Source organism: Podarcis bocagei, assembly GCF_964188305.1.
Source record: "Podarcis bocagei genome assembly, chromosome: 4".
Taxonomy (NCBI): domain Eukaryota; kingdom Metazoa; phylum Chordata; class Lepidosauria; order Squamata; family Lacertidae; genus Podarcis; species Podarcis bocagei.
Window position 1 is genome coordinate 393,034 of NC_138128.1, and position 13,205 is coordinate 406,238.

General features: G+C 53.1%; 1 protein-coding gene across 5 annotated transcripts in view; it reads left to right on the top strand.

The window, feature by feature from the left end:
* Positions 1–2,632: 2,632 nt before the first annotated feature.
* The window catches only part of ACAP2 (ArfGAP with coiled-coil, ankyrin repeat and PH domains 2), a 37,396-nt gene continuing 26,823 nt past the window's right edge, over positions 2,633–13,205 (top strand). For 4 of the 5 annotated variants that reach the window (XM_081192297.1, XM_081192299.1, XM_081192301.1 and 1 more), the window contains exons 1-2: positions 2,633–2,787; positions 12,939–12,996. In XM_081192297.1, the coding sequence (XP_081048423.1) occupies positions 2,735–2,787; positions 12,939–12,996 (111 nt within the window). In that variant the 5' untranslated portion in view covers positions 2,633–2,734. The remainder of the gene's footprint in view (positions 2,788–12,938; positions 12,997–13,205) is intronic. The other variant, XM_081192300.1, reaches the window with a different exon arrangement.

Sequence of the window (13,205 nt, forward strand, 5' to 3'; positions counted from 1 at the left end):
CTTTCTTTCTAATTGCCAAGTACGTAAAGCTGAATGTGCACAAATAAAATGTGTGTAAGTTGCAGTTTAACTATACAGTGGTACCTTTGTTTAAGAACAGTTTAGTTTATGAACAACTTGGCTGCAAACCCGGAAGTAGGTGTTTTGGTTTGTGAACTTTGCCTTGGAAGCAGAACATGTTCCGCTTCCTATTGAGCGTGTTCCTTTTGTAAATTTTCCTGCTGCTATGGGAAAGCACGCCTTGGTTTAAGAATGCTTTGGTTTGAGAGCTGACTTCTGGAACGGGTTACGTTCGTAAACCAAGGTACTACTGTATATAAATCCTGGTCTGAAACAAACAAAATGCTTTCCCCAAAGCTTATTGAGTCCACTGGTGGTGAATATTTGGGTCTTTGATGGCAAGGAGGGTTGGGGGGGCTTGCTCTATAACGTTACACGACAGCTCCCCAAATCCCTGGCCATTAGTCCTGCTGTCTGGGGCAGTTGGGAGTTCAACCATGGCTGGTGATTTGGGGTTGGAAAGGCAGGGGAAGGGATACATGAGAGCATGAGACTGCTGGCCAGTGGCCCATCAAGTCCAGCATCCTCTTCTTACAGTAGCCCTTAATAGGAAACCAGCCAGCAGGATCTGAGCGCAAGAGGCTTTCCAGAAACCGACATTCAGAAGCCCTGCTGGCCTCAAACTGCAACGGAAGAGCAGAGCCGCTGTGCCTAAGAGCCACCCATAGCCCTCTCGGTAAAATGGTCTAATCTTCATCTTTTCAAGCCATTGAGGTCAGTGGCCTTGGCAGCCTCCTGTGGGAGGGAGTTCCGCAGTTCAGTTGTGCTGCGTCAGGAAGGACTCCGTTTTGTAGCAGAGGAAGGGGCTGAGCGAGCACGATTTGTCCAAGGCTGGCGAGGTGGGAAGCCAAACCCCACGTCCTGTTGTAATCTGGATTAATGGGTGGGGGGAGGGGGGCTTGTCTTTAGACCTGATGGGTTTGGTGGTTTCATTTTGCATTTCTTGTGTTGCTCAGCCGCCCAGCAGAATGGCGGCAGGATGAATTTAATGATGCTGATTCCCAGTGCTGGATTTATGTATAAGCTAAACAAACTATAGTTTAGGGCCCCACTCTCTTGCTCCCCCTCCCAATATAAGATAAAAAACAAATAAAATAAAACCTACATCCAGCAACAGTGTTTTGTGTTGTGTCGGCTCCTAGGATGTAAGTCATGGGCCCTGCCTGCTAGCCTGCTCCCAAAAATATCACTGCTTTGCTCCTTTCTATATATAGGGTGCCTACATTCTGCATGGACTGGTTGTCTGGCAACATGTGCAAATAGCTTTAGAGACCTATTACTGCAGGTCCATCAATTTGTTGTTGTTTATTCGTTTAGTTGTGTCTGACTCTTCGTGACCCCATGGACCAGAGCATGCCAGGCACTCCTATCTTCCACTGCCTCCCGCCATTTTGTCAAACTCATGTTCCTAGCTTCAAGAACACTGTCCCACCATCTCGTCCTCTGTCATCCCCTTCTCCTTGTGCCCTCCATCTTTCCCAACATCAAGGTCTTTTCCAGGGAGTCTTCTCTTCTCCTGAGGTGGCCAAAGTCCTGGAGCCTCAGCTTCAGGATCTGTCCTTCCAGTGAGCACTCAGGGCTGATTTCCTTCAGAATGGAGAGGTTTGATCTTCTTGCAGTCCATGGGACTCTCAAGAGTCTCCTCCAGCACCAGAATTCAAAAGCATCAATTATTTGGCGATCAGCCTTCTTTATGGTCCAGCTCTCACTTCCATACATCAACTACTGGGAAAACCAGAGCTTGAACTATATGGACCTTTGTCGGCAAGGTGATGTCTCTGCTTTTTAAGATGCTGTCTAGGTTTGTCATCGCTTTTCTCCCAAGAAGCAGGCGTTTTTTAATTTCGTGGCTGCTGTCACCATCTGCAGTGATCATGGAGCCCAAGAAAGTAAAATCTCTCACTGCCTCCATTTCTTCCCCTTCTATTTGCCAGGAGGTGATGGGACCAGGAGGTGATGTTGAGCTCCAGACCATATTTTGCGCTTTCCTCTTTGACCCTCATTAAAAGGTTCTTTGATTCCTATGAGGTCCATCAATGACAATCTAGCATATATTCCACACACAAAAACAGCGGCAATTTGTTGCGGGCAAAGGACAGCTGGAGCTGGAAAGGGCCGCATCCGGCCTCCCTCCGGCCCGGGCTCCGCAGCTTCTCAGCAGCCCGTCCTGAAAGGGGGCGGGGCTCCTGATTCTGCCTACGTCACTCTCGGAGAGGCGTTCCGCTCGGTTGCTAAGCAACGGGGCCCACCCCCTCCCGACACGGCTCTGCCGGCTCCCGATTGGCTCAGGCAGGACGCGACGGCGGCGCGCGTTATGGACGAGCGCTATTGGCTCTCCGGGCTGCCCCTTATCGAGAACGGGGCGGGTGAAGGAAGCCGAGGAAAGCGCTTTGGCAGGCGGGGATTGGCGCGAGCGGCCCGCACTCTCCCTCCCCATTGGGTCGGGGAGCTGCCCCTTCGGAGGCGGCCTGCGGAAGAGACGCCTGCCGCCGGCAGCCATTGGCTCGTGCGTAGCGCCGCCTGTGCCGATTGGTGGGCGCGTGGGGCGCTGGGCTGGGCTCCGCCCTCCCTCTCCGCCCGTCCTGCGCTCCGCCCCTCTCGCCTCCCCCCGAGTCTCTGAGGGAGAGAAGGAAGGAGCGGCGGCGGCGGCGGCGGCGGCCGAGGGGAGGCAGCCATGAGGGTCGCCGTGGACTTCGAGGAGTGCCTCAAGGACTCGCCCCGCTTCAGGTCCGGAGGGCGGCGGGGGGCGGGCCCCGGAGGGAGGGGAGGCCGGGGCCAGCCAGCCCAGTCCCCCGCGGGCGAAGGAAGGCGAGCCCGCCGCCTGCCCAGGGCGCCTCCCCGCGGAAGGGCTCCCTCCGCCCGGACACAGCCTCTCGCCGAGGGGAAGGCGCCTCTCCGGGCTCCTCGCCGCCCTTCCTCTTCAGCAGGCACCGCCAGCTGTCTTGGGACTGCAACTCCCAGCATCCCTGGCCCCTGGTCCTGCTAGCTAGGGGTGATGGGAGGAGTAGTCCCAAAACAGCTGGAGGGCCGAGTTTGGGGGTGCCTGCTCTTCAGCCTCGTCCTCCAGCGGGGGGGGGGCAGAGGGGCCTCCTCCTCCTCTGGCTTCCCCTCTGAGGCAGCCCGAGCCTGTGGCAGACCTTCAGGGAGTGGGGTGGAGACTGTCCCAGGCCAGGGGCTCCTTGGGGGGAGAAGAGGCCGTGAAGCAGATGGGGGCCTCCCTTGCCGCATTTGGCCAAGCCCAGCTGGGCTTTGGGGCTTAGGAGGACCTTGCGGGGCATCAACGCTCACTTGGATCCAGGCATGGACAGGCTGAGTACCAAGAAAGGCCTGGGTGCTTTTTGTGGTCCTGTGGTTAAGACTTTGTCTCCCGAGCCCTGGAGGGCGTTCAACATGAAGCATCAAAATAAGTGATGGATCCCTTTGTCAATATAAAACTTGTAGGAATCATTGACTTCTCCTAATGCTCAAATGTTCTGATGGACATGTGACTCTTTCAGATGTGTTAGACTATTTGCTAAGTTACAGTGGGTGTTTCTGAGGATGGTTTGTTGATTTGTTTGTGTGTTTTGACTTCCACAAGCAGCATTCACCTTGAGCTCAGCTGCTCTGGAATGCACGCAAGAAATAGACCGGAACAGACACAAATCTGTGTTACCCATCTCAACCAACCCACAGTAAGCGGTGTGGGGGTCTCGCACACCAACCAACTAACTCTACCTGATTTTGGTTTCGTCTATTTTTGAGCATCTGGTAAAAGCACCTGGTGTGTCCTCAGTTTGTGGTTAGCCTCTTCAGAAGCTTTGAAATATAGGGGAGAGAACAACTGTTAGCCCTATATCCAAATGCTGGAAGGCAACAAGAATGTTGTCCCTTCAGTCTCCTACTGCCTGCTTGGCTAGTGGCCTCAGATGTGTCCCACCATGGTGACTCCATCATTTATGTAGGCATCTTGGTGGTTTCTTTTCTCTAGTTACCTCAGGCATCCCTGCCACTCTTTCCTCACCTTCAGTGTTTCCCATCCACACAATGGGATTTGTAATGCTGGCCTCTCCAGGGCTCACGTATGAAAGACGTTCCTCCATTGCAATGTCATTGAATCCACTTTTCAACATGTGGCTTTTCAATCAGTGACTATCACAACAAGGAAAGCAGGATAGGAAGTAGCCACCCCGATGTGAGTAAGGGACCCTGGCCCCCAGCGCAGGGATTTATGTTGGCTGCTTGGATATATTGATGCAGGCGATGCCTTAGTTAGATTGCACCCCCCCATAAGTAGCAGGGTGCCTTCACAGAGCCGATGTGTTGGCTGTTATGAAGACATTTCTACCCTTAACTTGCAGGGTGTACCCACCTTTCCTGTACTGCTGTGTGCTTATGAAATGTTTGGTCCCTCCCTTGCCAGACTGGACCACAGTGGCTCTTCTGGTCATGGAGGTTGTCTCAGATGGGTCACAGCCTGGAGCTTGAAAGGAAAGCTAGAAGGAAACACCCATGCAAGAGGCTGGCTTATTCTGCAAACCGGCGGGTGGTTTCCTGCCAGACTTCTACCCACTACAGTATGTAATTCTTGGAATCTGGAGCTGATCAAGTTTAGCTGTCCTTTAAAATGGTTCCTTTTGCTGCTCGCGTTTGCCAAATGAATAGAGATTTCTGTCTTGCTGTCATTTTACCTGGATACAGAGAAGCAAAGATACAAAGCCGTTCACAGGGCAGGCTTCTCGGGGCTCCTGCTCTGCAGGTGTGATTCTTTGTGTAAAGTTACCAGAGAAACAGTTCAGATGGGTAACTGACAGGGAAAATGGTCTCCAAGTTTTAAGACTCCTTGAATGTGTAGCTGAAATGGAGGAAGAAAAAGGGGCTGAGAGGGTTATTTTTGCCAAGTGCTTTGAGATTTGCAGAATAAGGCAGGCATAGTAGAGATGCTGTGTTGCTATGCCATGATAAACTCTGGTTTATTGTGAAGGAAGCCAGCCCCAGGCACATTCATTCCTGTACCTTCTCCCAATCTGGCTTCAGGTTTCAATGAACCACTTTCGCATGGCATCTGAACCTGACAGACTACAGTTTTTTGAAACAAGTTTGCTTTGTAACCTGTGCTTGAAGTTGGCTTGTTTGAAGGAAACCATAGTTAAGATAAACTACTATTTGTCAGATCTGGATGACGTAACAAGCTGTGTTTAATCAGAAATTGGAAGTTCGAGCTCCTTGTGGTGGCGCTGGAAGAGGAGGAGGGCTCTTGTGTGAGTCCAAGGCTTACTCAGCCTTCTTCTCATCTTAATAAACCATAGTCTCGCCTATCTGGATACAGCCCTCTTGGTCTGTTGATGAGGCTGGAGAAATCTCAGGCACCACAAAACTGGATTCAGGCAGCTAGGAATTTTGCAGTCTCCTTCCAGGCTTCGCGGGGCATAACCTCAGTTTCCTTCTGACAAAGACCAGTGAAACTAGACAAGAGAACAGGCCTCGAGTTGACCCAGTTGGGCAAATGACGGATGTCAAATGCAGAAGTTGTTTCAGGGAGGGGCTCCAAGCATCAAACCCTAACCAGTGTTGCTACAGAGCAACGCGTCAGCAAACTTTTGTTTGGATTGCAAGGAGGAGGGAAATGCTTCTTCAAAGACTGGAAAGCAGTATTTAATCTGCCACAGCTGTAAGGCAGAGGGTGGGGATGCTTTGTAATGTGTCACTTGCCTTTTGTGCTCTAGTTCAGCGGGGGGGGGGGGGAGCCTGTGACCCTCCAAATAGTGACCCTTAGGATGGCCGATGGAGGTGAGGGAAGTTGTTGCTTGACAACATCTGGAGGGACAAAAGTTCCCTGTCCCTGTGCTAGCCCAACAGACTGAAAAGACAATCTTAATTGGCATTTTCAGAAGCATAAGCTATTTTAATAATAATAATAATAAATTTTATTTATATCCCGCCCTCCCCAGCCAAAGCCGGGCTCAGGGCGGCTAACAACAATAAAATAATCAATCAAATAATCACACAATCTAAAAATATTTCATTATAAAAATTAATTAAATCAAATTGATGGCAACCAATTAAGTAGAATTATGTGCAGGTTGCCAGAGGAGGGAGTCAGGCTGCGCCCTGACCAAAGGCCTGGCGGAACAACTCTGTCTTGCAGGCCCTGCGGAAAGATGTCAGGTCCCGCAGGGCCCTAGTCTCTTTTGACAGAGCATTCCACCAGTTTGGAGCTGCAGCCGAGAAGGCCCTGGCTCTAGTTGAGGCCAGCCTAACCTCTCTGAGGCCTGGGACCTTGAGGATGTTATTATTTGCAGACCGTAGGTTTCTCTGTGGGGCATACCAGGAGAGGCGGTCCCGTAGGTACGAGGGTCCTAGGCCGTATAGGGCTTTAAAGGTTAAAACCAGCACCTTAAACCTGATCCTGTACTCCACCGGGAGCCAGTGCAGCTGGTATAATACCGGATGAATGTGCTCTCGCAGCGAAGACCCCATAAGGAGTCTCGCCGCGGCATTCTGCACCCGCTGGAGTTTCTGGGTCAGTCTCAAGGGCAGCCCCACGTAGAGCGAGTTACAATAATCCAGTCTGGAGGTGACCGTCGCATGGATCACAGTGGCTAGGTCAGGACGAGAGAGATAAGGGGCCAACTGCTTAGCTTGGCGGAGATGAAAAAATGCCGCCTTTGTTATAGCTGTAATCTGCGACTCCATAGAGAGGGAGGTATCGAAGATTACACCCAAACTCTTAACGGACGGTGCTGGCACTAATTGCACCCCCGCAAGAGATGGGAGTTGCCCCCTCGATCCCATATCGTCCCGCCCCAGCCAGAGGACCTCTGTCTTCGAAGGATTTAACTTCAACCGGCTCCCACGTAACCATCCAGCCACAGCTTCCAGACATCTGGTCAGTGTGTCTGGGGCCGAGTCAGGATGGCCATCCATCAACAGATAGAGTTGGGTGTCATCAGCATACTGATGGCAACCCAGCCCAAAACTCCGGACAAGCTGGGCGAGGGGGCGCATAAAGATGTTAAAAAGCATCGGGGAGAGAATTGCACCCTGAGGCACTCCACACACCAAGGAGTGGCGTGATGACAATTCCCCCCCAAGCGCCACCCTCTGTCCCCGACCAGAGAGAAACGAGCACAGCCATTGAAGGACTGTGCCCTGGATCCCCACGTCGGCAAGGCGGTGGTCCAGGAGTTCGTGATCGACCATGTCAAAGGCTGCTGACAGATCTAGAAGAATCAGCAGCCCCGACCCGCCTCGATCCAGCTGTCTGCGGAGATCATCTGTTAGGGCGACCAGAGCCGTCTCGGTCCCATGACCAGCGCGGAAGCCGGACTGGAATGGGTCCAGAGCAGATGTTTCATCCAGAAACCTACCAAGCTGTTCAGCAACCGCTCTCTCAATCACCTTACCCAGGAATGGAAGATTCGAGACCGGGCGGTAATTGGATAGATCTGAGGGATCTAATGATGTTTTCTTTAAGAGCGGACGCACCACCGCCTCCTTCAGTTCCCCTGGGAATATCCCGGTGCCAAGGGACAAATTGATGATATCCCCCAGGGGGCCCCGCACCTCGTCTGGGCACGCTCTAATCAGCCATGACGGGCACGGGTCCAGAGGACAGGTGGTGGGCTTTCCAGCTTGGAGGAATCTGTCCACATCGGCTGGAGATATCCGGTCAAAGTGGTCCAATACTGGACCCGAGGACAGTCGAGGGGCCTCCAGTTCCTTTATTGTATCCAAATTGGCAGGGAGGTCATGGCGGAGCAACAGGACCTTCTCCGCAAAAAAGCTCGCAAATGCCTCACAGCTGTGTGTCAGATTGTTATTTAAATTTGGCTGTCCTTCAAGGGACGTTAAAGACCGAATTATACTAAATAATTGCGCCGGGCGAGAGCTAGCGGATGCAATGGAGGCCGAGAAGTAAGACTTCTTAGCAGCCTTCACTGCCATCTCATAGGTTTTCATAAAAACCCTATAAGATGTTCTTGAGGCTCCGTCACGGGCACCCCGCCATACTCGCTCTAGCCGTCTGAGGTCCCGCTTCATTTTCCGAAGCTCCTCGGTAAACCAGGGAGCCCGGTTTCTGCGGGGTCGCAGAGGGCGCTTAGGTGCGATCTCATCGATGGCTGCCAGGAGCTGGGTATTCCAGCCCTCAACAAGCTCAGTCAATGAGTCGCCAGGGGGAGCATGGTCCCGCAAGGCTTGACGGAATCTATCCGGGTCCATCAGCCTCCGCGGGCGAGCCCAAATCGGCTCGCCACCTAAGCAGGGTGGGGGTGGAAAGTCAATCCTGGCTTTCAGAGCGTAGTGATCAGACCATGGCACCTTCATCGAAGGAGACATGATCACATCTATACCGGCGCCAAAGATCAAATCCAGCGTGTGGCCTGCTTGATGTGTGGGGCCCGAAACAAACTGGGAGAGCCCTAGTGTCGCCATGGAAGACACCAGGTCCAGAGCCTGTGAGGAGGGAGTGGCATCAGCGTGGAAGTTGAAGTCTCCCAATACCAATAGGTTAGGGAACTCCAAGGCCCAGCCGGCCACCGCCTCCAGCAGGCCTGACAGGGTGGCTGCTGGTGCGCTAGGTGGCCGGTACACCAGCCAGACAGCCAAGCTCTCCTCGGAGCCCCACACTAGGCCAACACATTCAATGCCGGGGATCGATGGCGATGGTAGAGCCCTGAAAGAACAATCTTCCCGGATTAATACTGCCACCCCTCCCCCCCGGCCCACAGTCCGTGACTGGTGGAGGACGGAGAAACCCGGGGGCGCCATCTCTCGTAATGTAACAGTTACCCCTTCGCGCACCCAGGTCTCCGTCACACAAGCCAGGTCAACTCCCTGCGAGATAAAGAAATCTCGCAGGGTAGCAGTTTTGTTGCCTATAGACCTGGCATTGCACAACACCAGTGAAGGAGGTGAGTAATCCTTGCTCACCCTACCCTCGTCTCTCGGGATGGGGCGCAGATTGGAAGGGGTACGAGCATATCCATATCTCGATCCCCTTCGCCTATAACATCTGCCCCCACCGCCATACCTCCCTCGCCCCTCCACGGTCGCAATCCCAAGCCTCATACTAACCTCCATTTACAAATAGAAAACAAAACAACCAAAACAATTTTAACTTGCAGTGAAATCCATTCTGTGAATCCCTGCAGCTTTGGGTAGCGCCCTCCTCCCTGCATTTGTCTTGCCCTCTTTTAAAGCCTTCCCAGTTGGTGCCCACCGCTGTCCTCAAGAGGGGCACCAAGCCCTCGGGGGAGACTTTTCTGGGAGGTGCGGTAGGCGGAAGCAGAAGTGTTTTCTGCCAAGAACTACTTAAGTTAACTTGCCTTAGGATCCAAGCGTTTACTCCCAAAGATGGACCCTCTTCTTTTTATTCTTTTTGTAAATGTGTTTTACTGTTTTCAAAGAAAGAAATTAACAGATACAAACCGTACAAAAAAAATCTAGAGGCCAAAAAAAATCTAGTCCCATATTTGAAAACTAAGGAAGGTACGTTAACCCCAAGAACCTAACTCACACAAGCTGGAGCAGTTTCTGGGTTAAAGGGACAGAGCTTCTGCTCCACAATGCTGTGGGTGCTGCCAGTGCGTCCTTGTGCTCTTGGGGCCTCAAGGGAAGAAGGAGGCTGCTTGACGGCCAGCACATCATCCAGCCACTCCTCTGCACAACTGGAAACGGAGGTGGCTTTGCAGTTGGTTGCTGAAGCCCTGCAAACAGGATAGACCGTTTTGCAGAATACCGACCCTCAATACACTCACATGCAAGGTGTCTCTCTGTGCCCCATTTGGCAGTGCCCTCCCCCAACCCCACCTACATCTTGAGCTGCCTTAGTGCTTCAGATGCAGTGTCCTCATTTGGCAAACATTTAAAGCACACAGGGCAGCCACGAAGACTAAGAAAGATCTCCGAAGCATAGGCTGGGGTTTAAACGCATGCTAGGAGCACGGGAAGCTGCCTTCTCCTGAGTTAGACCGCTTAGCTCAGTGCTGTTGACTCTGGCTGGCAGCAGCTCTCCAAGGTCTCTGGCAGGGAGGCTTTTCCCAGCCCCCCCCCCCCGGAGGTGCCATTGAGGATGGAAGCTGGACCTGTGTGCAAAAGCAGGCGCTGTGGGTGGACAGGTTCTGACCCCTGGGTGCTTGACACTTCGCTCTCCTTTCTTTCTGAGAGGAAGCTGACTTCTGGCAGCCGGATATCTCTGCTTATGAGAAAGTCCTTTTGGGGAGGAGGAGAGACGGGGGCTTCCCTGACCGTTCCCTGCCCCGTTCGGAGATGGAGCAATAATGACGTGCATTGGGGACCCTTTTCCATGGCAGAGGCTCTGTGTTCAATTCACTCAGGTTGCTCTTTATTGCGTACATAATCAAACGAAATACAGTTAGAGGAGCGAGCATGGGGCGACTTTCAGTTTGATTCCTGACTGAGGGGGTGAACTGGAGCATTTCCGGACAGGCCTTGTGTTCCCTGGCTGTTATCTGTGGAGTGTCGCAGGCCAGTCTCCCTCCTGGTGCCTCCGTTGCTGCAGCATTGGTTACAATTACCGTATTTTTCGCTCTATTGGACGCAGTTTTTCCCCTCCAAAAAGTGAGGGGAAATGTGTGTGCGTCCTATGGAGCGAATGCAGGCTTGTGCCATAGCCGCGCGCAACCCCTTCGGCAGGGAGAGGCTGCACAGGGCTATGGATTCTTTAGCCCTGCACAGCGTCTCCCAGCAAGGAGAGGCTGCACGGGGCTAAAGGGGAAGCCAAAACAGCGAGCGGGATCTAAATCCCACGAGCGGGAGGAAAAAATATTTTTTTCTTGATTTCCCCCCCCCCCCTAAAAACTGGGTGCGCCCTATGGTCTGGTGCGCCCTATGGTGCGAAAAATACGGTACATTGGTTTGTGTGGCGTCTTGTCCTTGGCTGCTCCTCCAGTCTTGGATTGGGTTTCTCTGGTTTGTTGGTGGCGGAGCTTCTGCCACCCCCTTGACCCCACTGTTTGCCCTTCGCCTGAGGTTTGCTCCCTGGATGCTGCGCCTGAAAAGGGTGGGGGCCTCTGTTCATAGCCAGGGGGCAGGGGATGGAGAACCAGGGTGGGAGGGAGCAGAGCAGCCACAGGGGCATCAGTAGCTGCCCTCACTATATGGGGGCCAACCTTCCCAGCCTCTCCTTCTTGCCTGCCAGGGTATAGCATTCAGCTCTTACTGGGCCCTTCCCCTGGTTTTTAATTGGGCACATCTTTTGTAAGGTGTTTTGTGAGCCTATTAGGAGGACAAAGCAGGATATCAGGGTCCTAAATAAAACTTCTAAAACATTCTGCCCATTGGGGAATCCTGGTGGCAGAAAACGTTGAACCTCCTTGCCGGCCTGCTCCATCTGTTGCAGGAAAAGCAGCCAAGGGAGGGGGTGGGATGGCAGAGCTCCGCTCACGCTGGCTCCCCTCTCCTCAGCAGGCAGTTCCTCTGGCTTTCTGTCTGCAAAAAGCCATTCAGGCAGGTACTGGCTAAAGAGGATTTTTAAACTTACCCAAGCACTGCTTTCCTACTGAAGATGCCCCCCCCTTCTGTAAGTAAAGAAATGTGGCCAACCATGGCTGGCATCACCCTCAGAACCCTCCTTTCACGTGTCTGGGATGTCCTCCGTTGGTTCCTGGTGCTGCTTGTGGGTCCATCTGCTCCAGTTGGTTGTTCAACGGGCTCCAGCCCTTCTGGACGCCACTGTTCCTTGAGGGAGGGAGAGCACAAACGGCTGTGGGTCAGGCCGGCCTGGGCCTCGCCACTCTTGTTAACGCCAGGCAAGAGGCACCTGCAGGTTGGCGCTTCTGCCAGAAGCATCCCCGCTCAGCCAGGTGGAGGTCCGTGCATCACGGCTGGCCTGTGTCTGGGGCAGTCTCTTTGCATGGTGCTTTCTCAAAGGAGCCAAGTGAATAACATTCACTTTCTGGCAGGCTGCTGGTGCCTGGGAATAATCAGAGTCCATTTGCATAGCTCTCCAGGAACAAGCTTTGCTGGATTTGAGAGGGCCTGCTTTGCAGCTTAGACCCAAATGAACACTTTGCCTCTTTCCCTGCCTCCTCCCCAATGGAAACGGTGAGAAAGGAGGAATGACCCTTTGCTTCATGGCTTTCGTCCCCTCTGGCCCGCAGCTGCAGAGCCTGTCAGCTGTTTCCTGGCTGCGTGGTCCCCTGCAGCTGGACTGTGCATCCCAGTTGCAGGGTGTGTGTGTGTGTGAAGAGACTTTCCTGGGTGGCTCTGCCCACTGGCTGCATTCCTCACACCGATCCTACAGCTTCATGGAGATCAGAGTGTGGGGAAAGGGCTCTGTATGAAAGGGGAATCGAAAAGGCAATTTTTTTTAAAAAAGGTAGTCATCCTCCCTCCTAAAGAGCCCTTTTCCACAAACGGTTTTGGCAGCGCCATGCCTGGAGTGGGGAGAGTGTTTCTGTGGCACCCGGTGGCAAATTGAGGTCCCACCTGGCATTGGCAGTTGCTGTTGACTCCGCTCTGTGGAGGCATCCTCTGAGAGGCGACTCATTTTGCAAGCAGCCCTGAGTGCTTGGCTGCAGTTGTTGACACTGAAGCCGCCTTCTTCTCAGAGTTGGCGTTCAAACAATGGGAATCTGGCCAGACCTAAATGGGGAAGCCAGTGCCACTGAAACTGCAGGGACTTCCAGGAGTGCCTGGACATCAGGGCCCGAGTGCAAGGTGTCTCCCTCTGCTACACAGTCCTCCACCACCCCGTGCCTCTTGGTTGTGCCAGGATGGAGCACCCCCATCCCTCAGACCCCTCCAGGGAGATCCACTGTAAGCCTTTCTGAAGTTGAACTGGCTGCTTTGCATGTGTGGGTCTTCTGTTAGCAACCGACAACTTTCCCAGGGAGTCTGGAGGGTGTGACATCTCAGTCTCTTTCTCCTTGCAGGGCTGCTTTGGAAGATGTGGAAGGAGATGTCACAGAGCTAGAGCAGAAGCTGGACAAGGTGAGCAAACGTCACCTGGGCAGTTCCACCCCCATCTTGCTCCTCAGAGGGTCCCTTAGGGGAAGGTTTGGGGAGGGAGAAGCAAAGCTCTGTTGCGTAAGCATAAATCCTTGCACTAGTGGAAGGGGGATATTGAATGCCACCCTTTAGGCCCAACTCCTAGTTGAAGCCAGTTGTGCTCCTGGAACCTGGGGGTCAACTAACTGCCA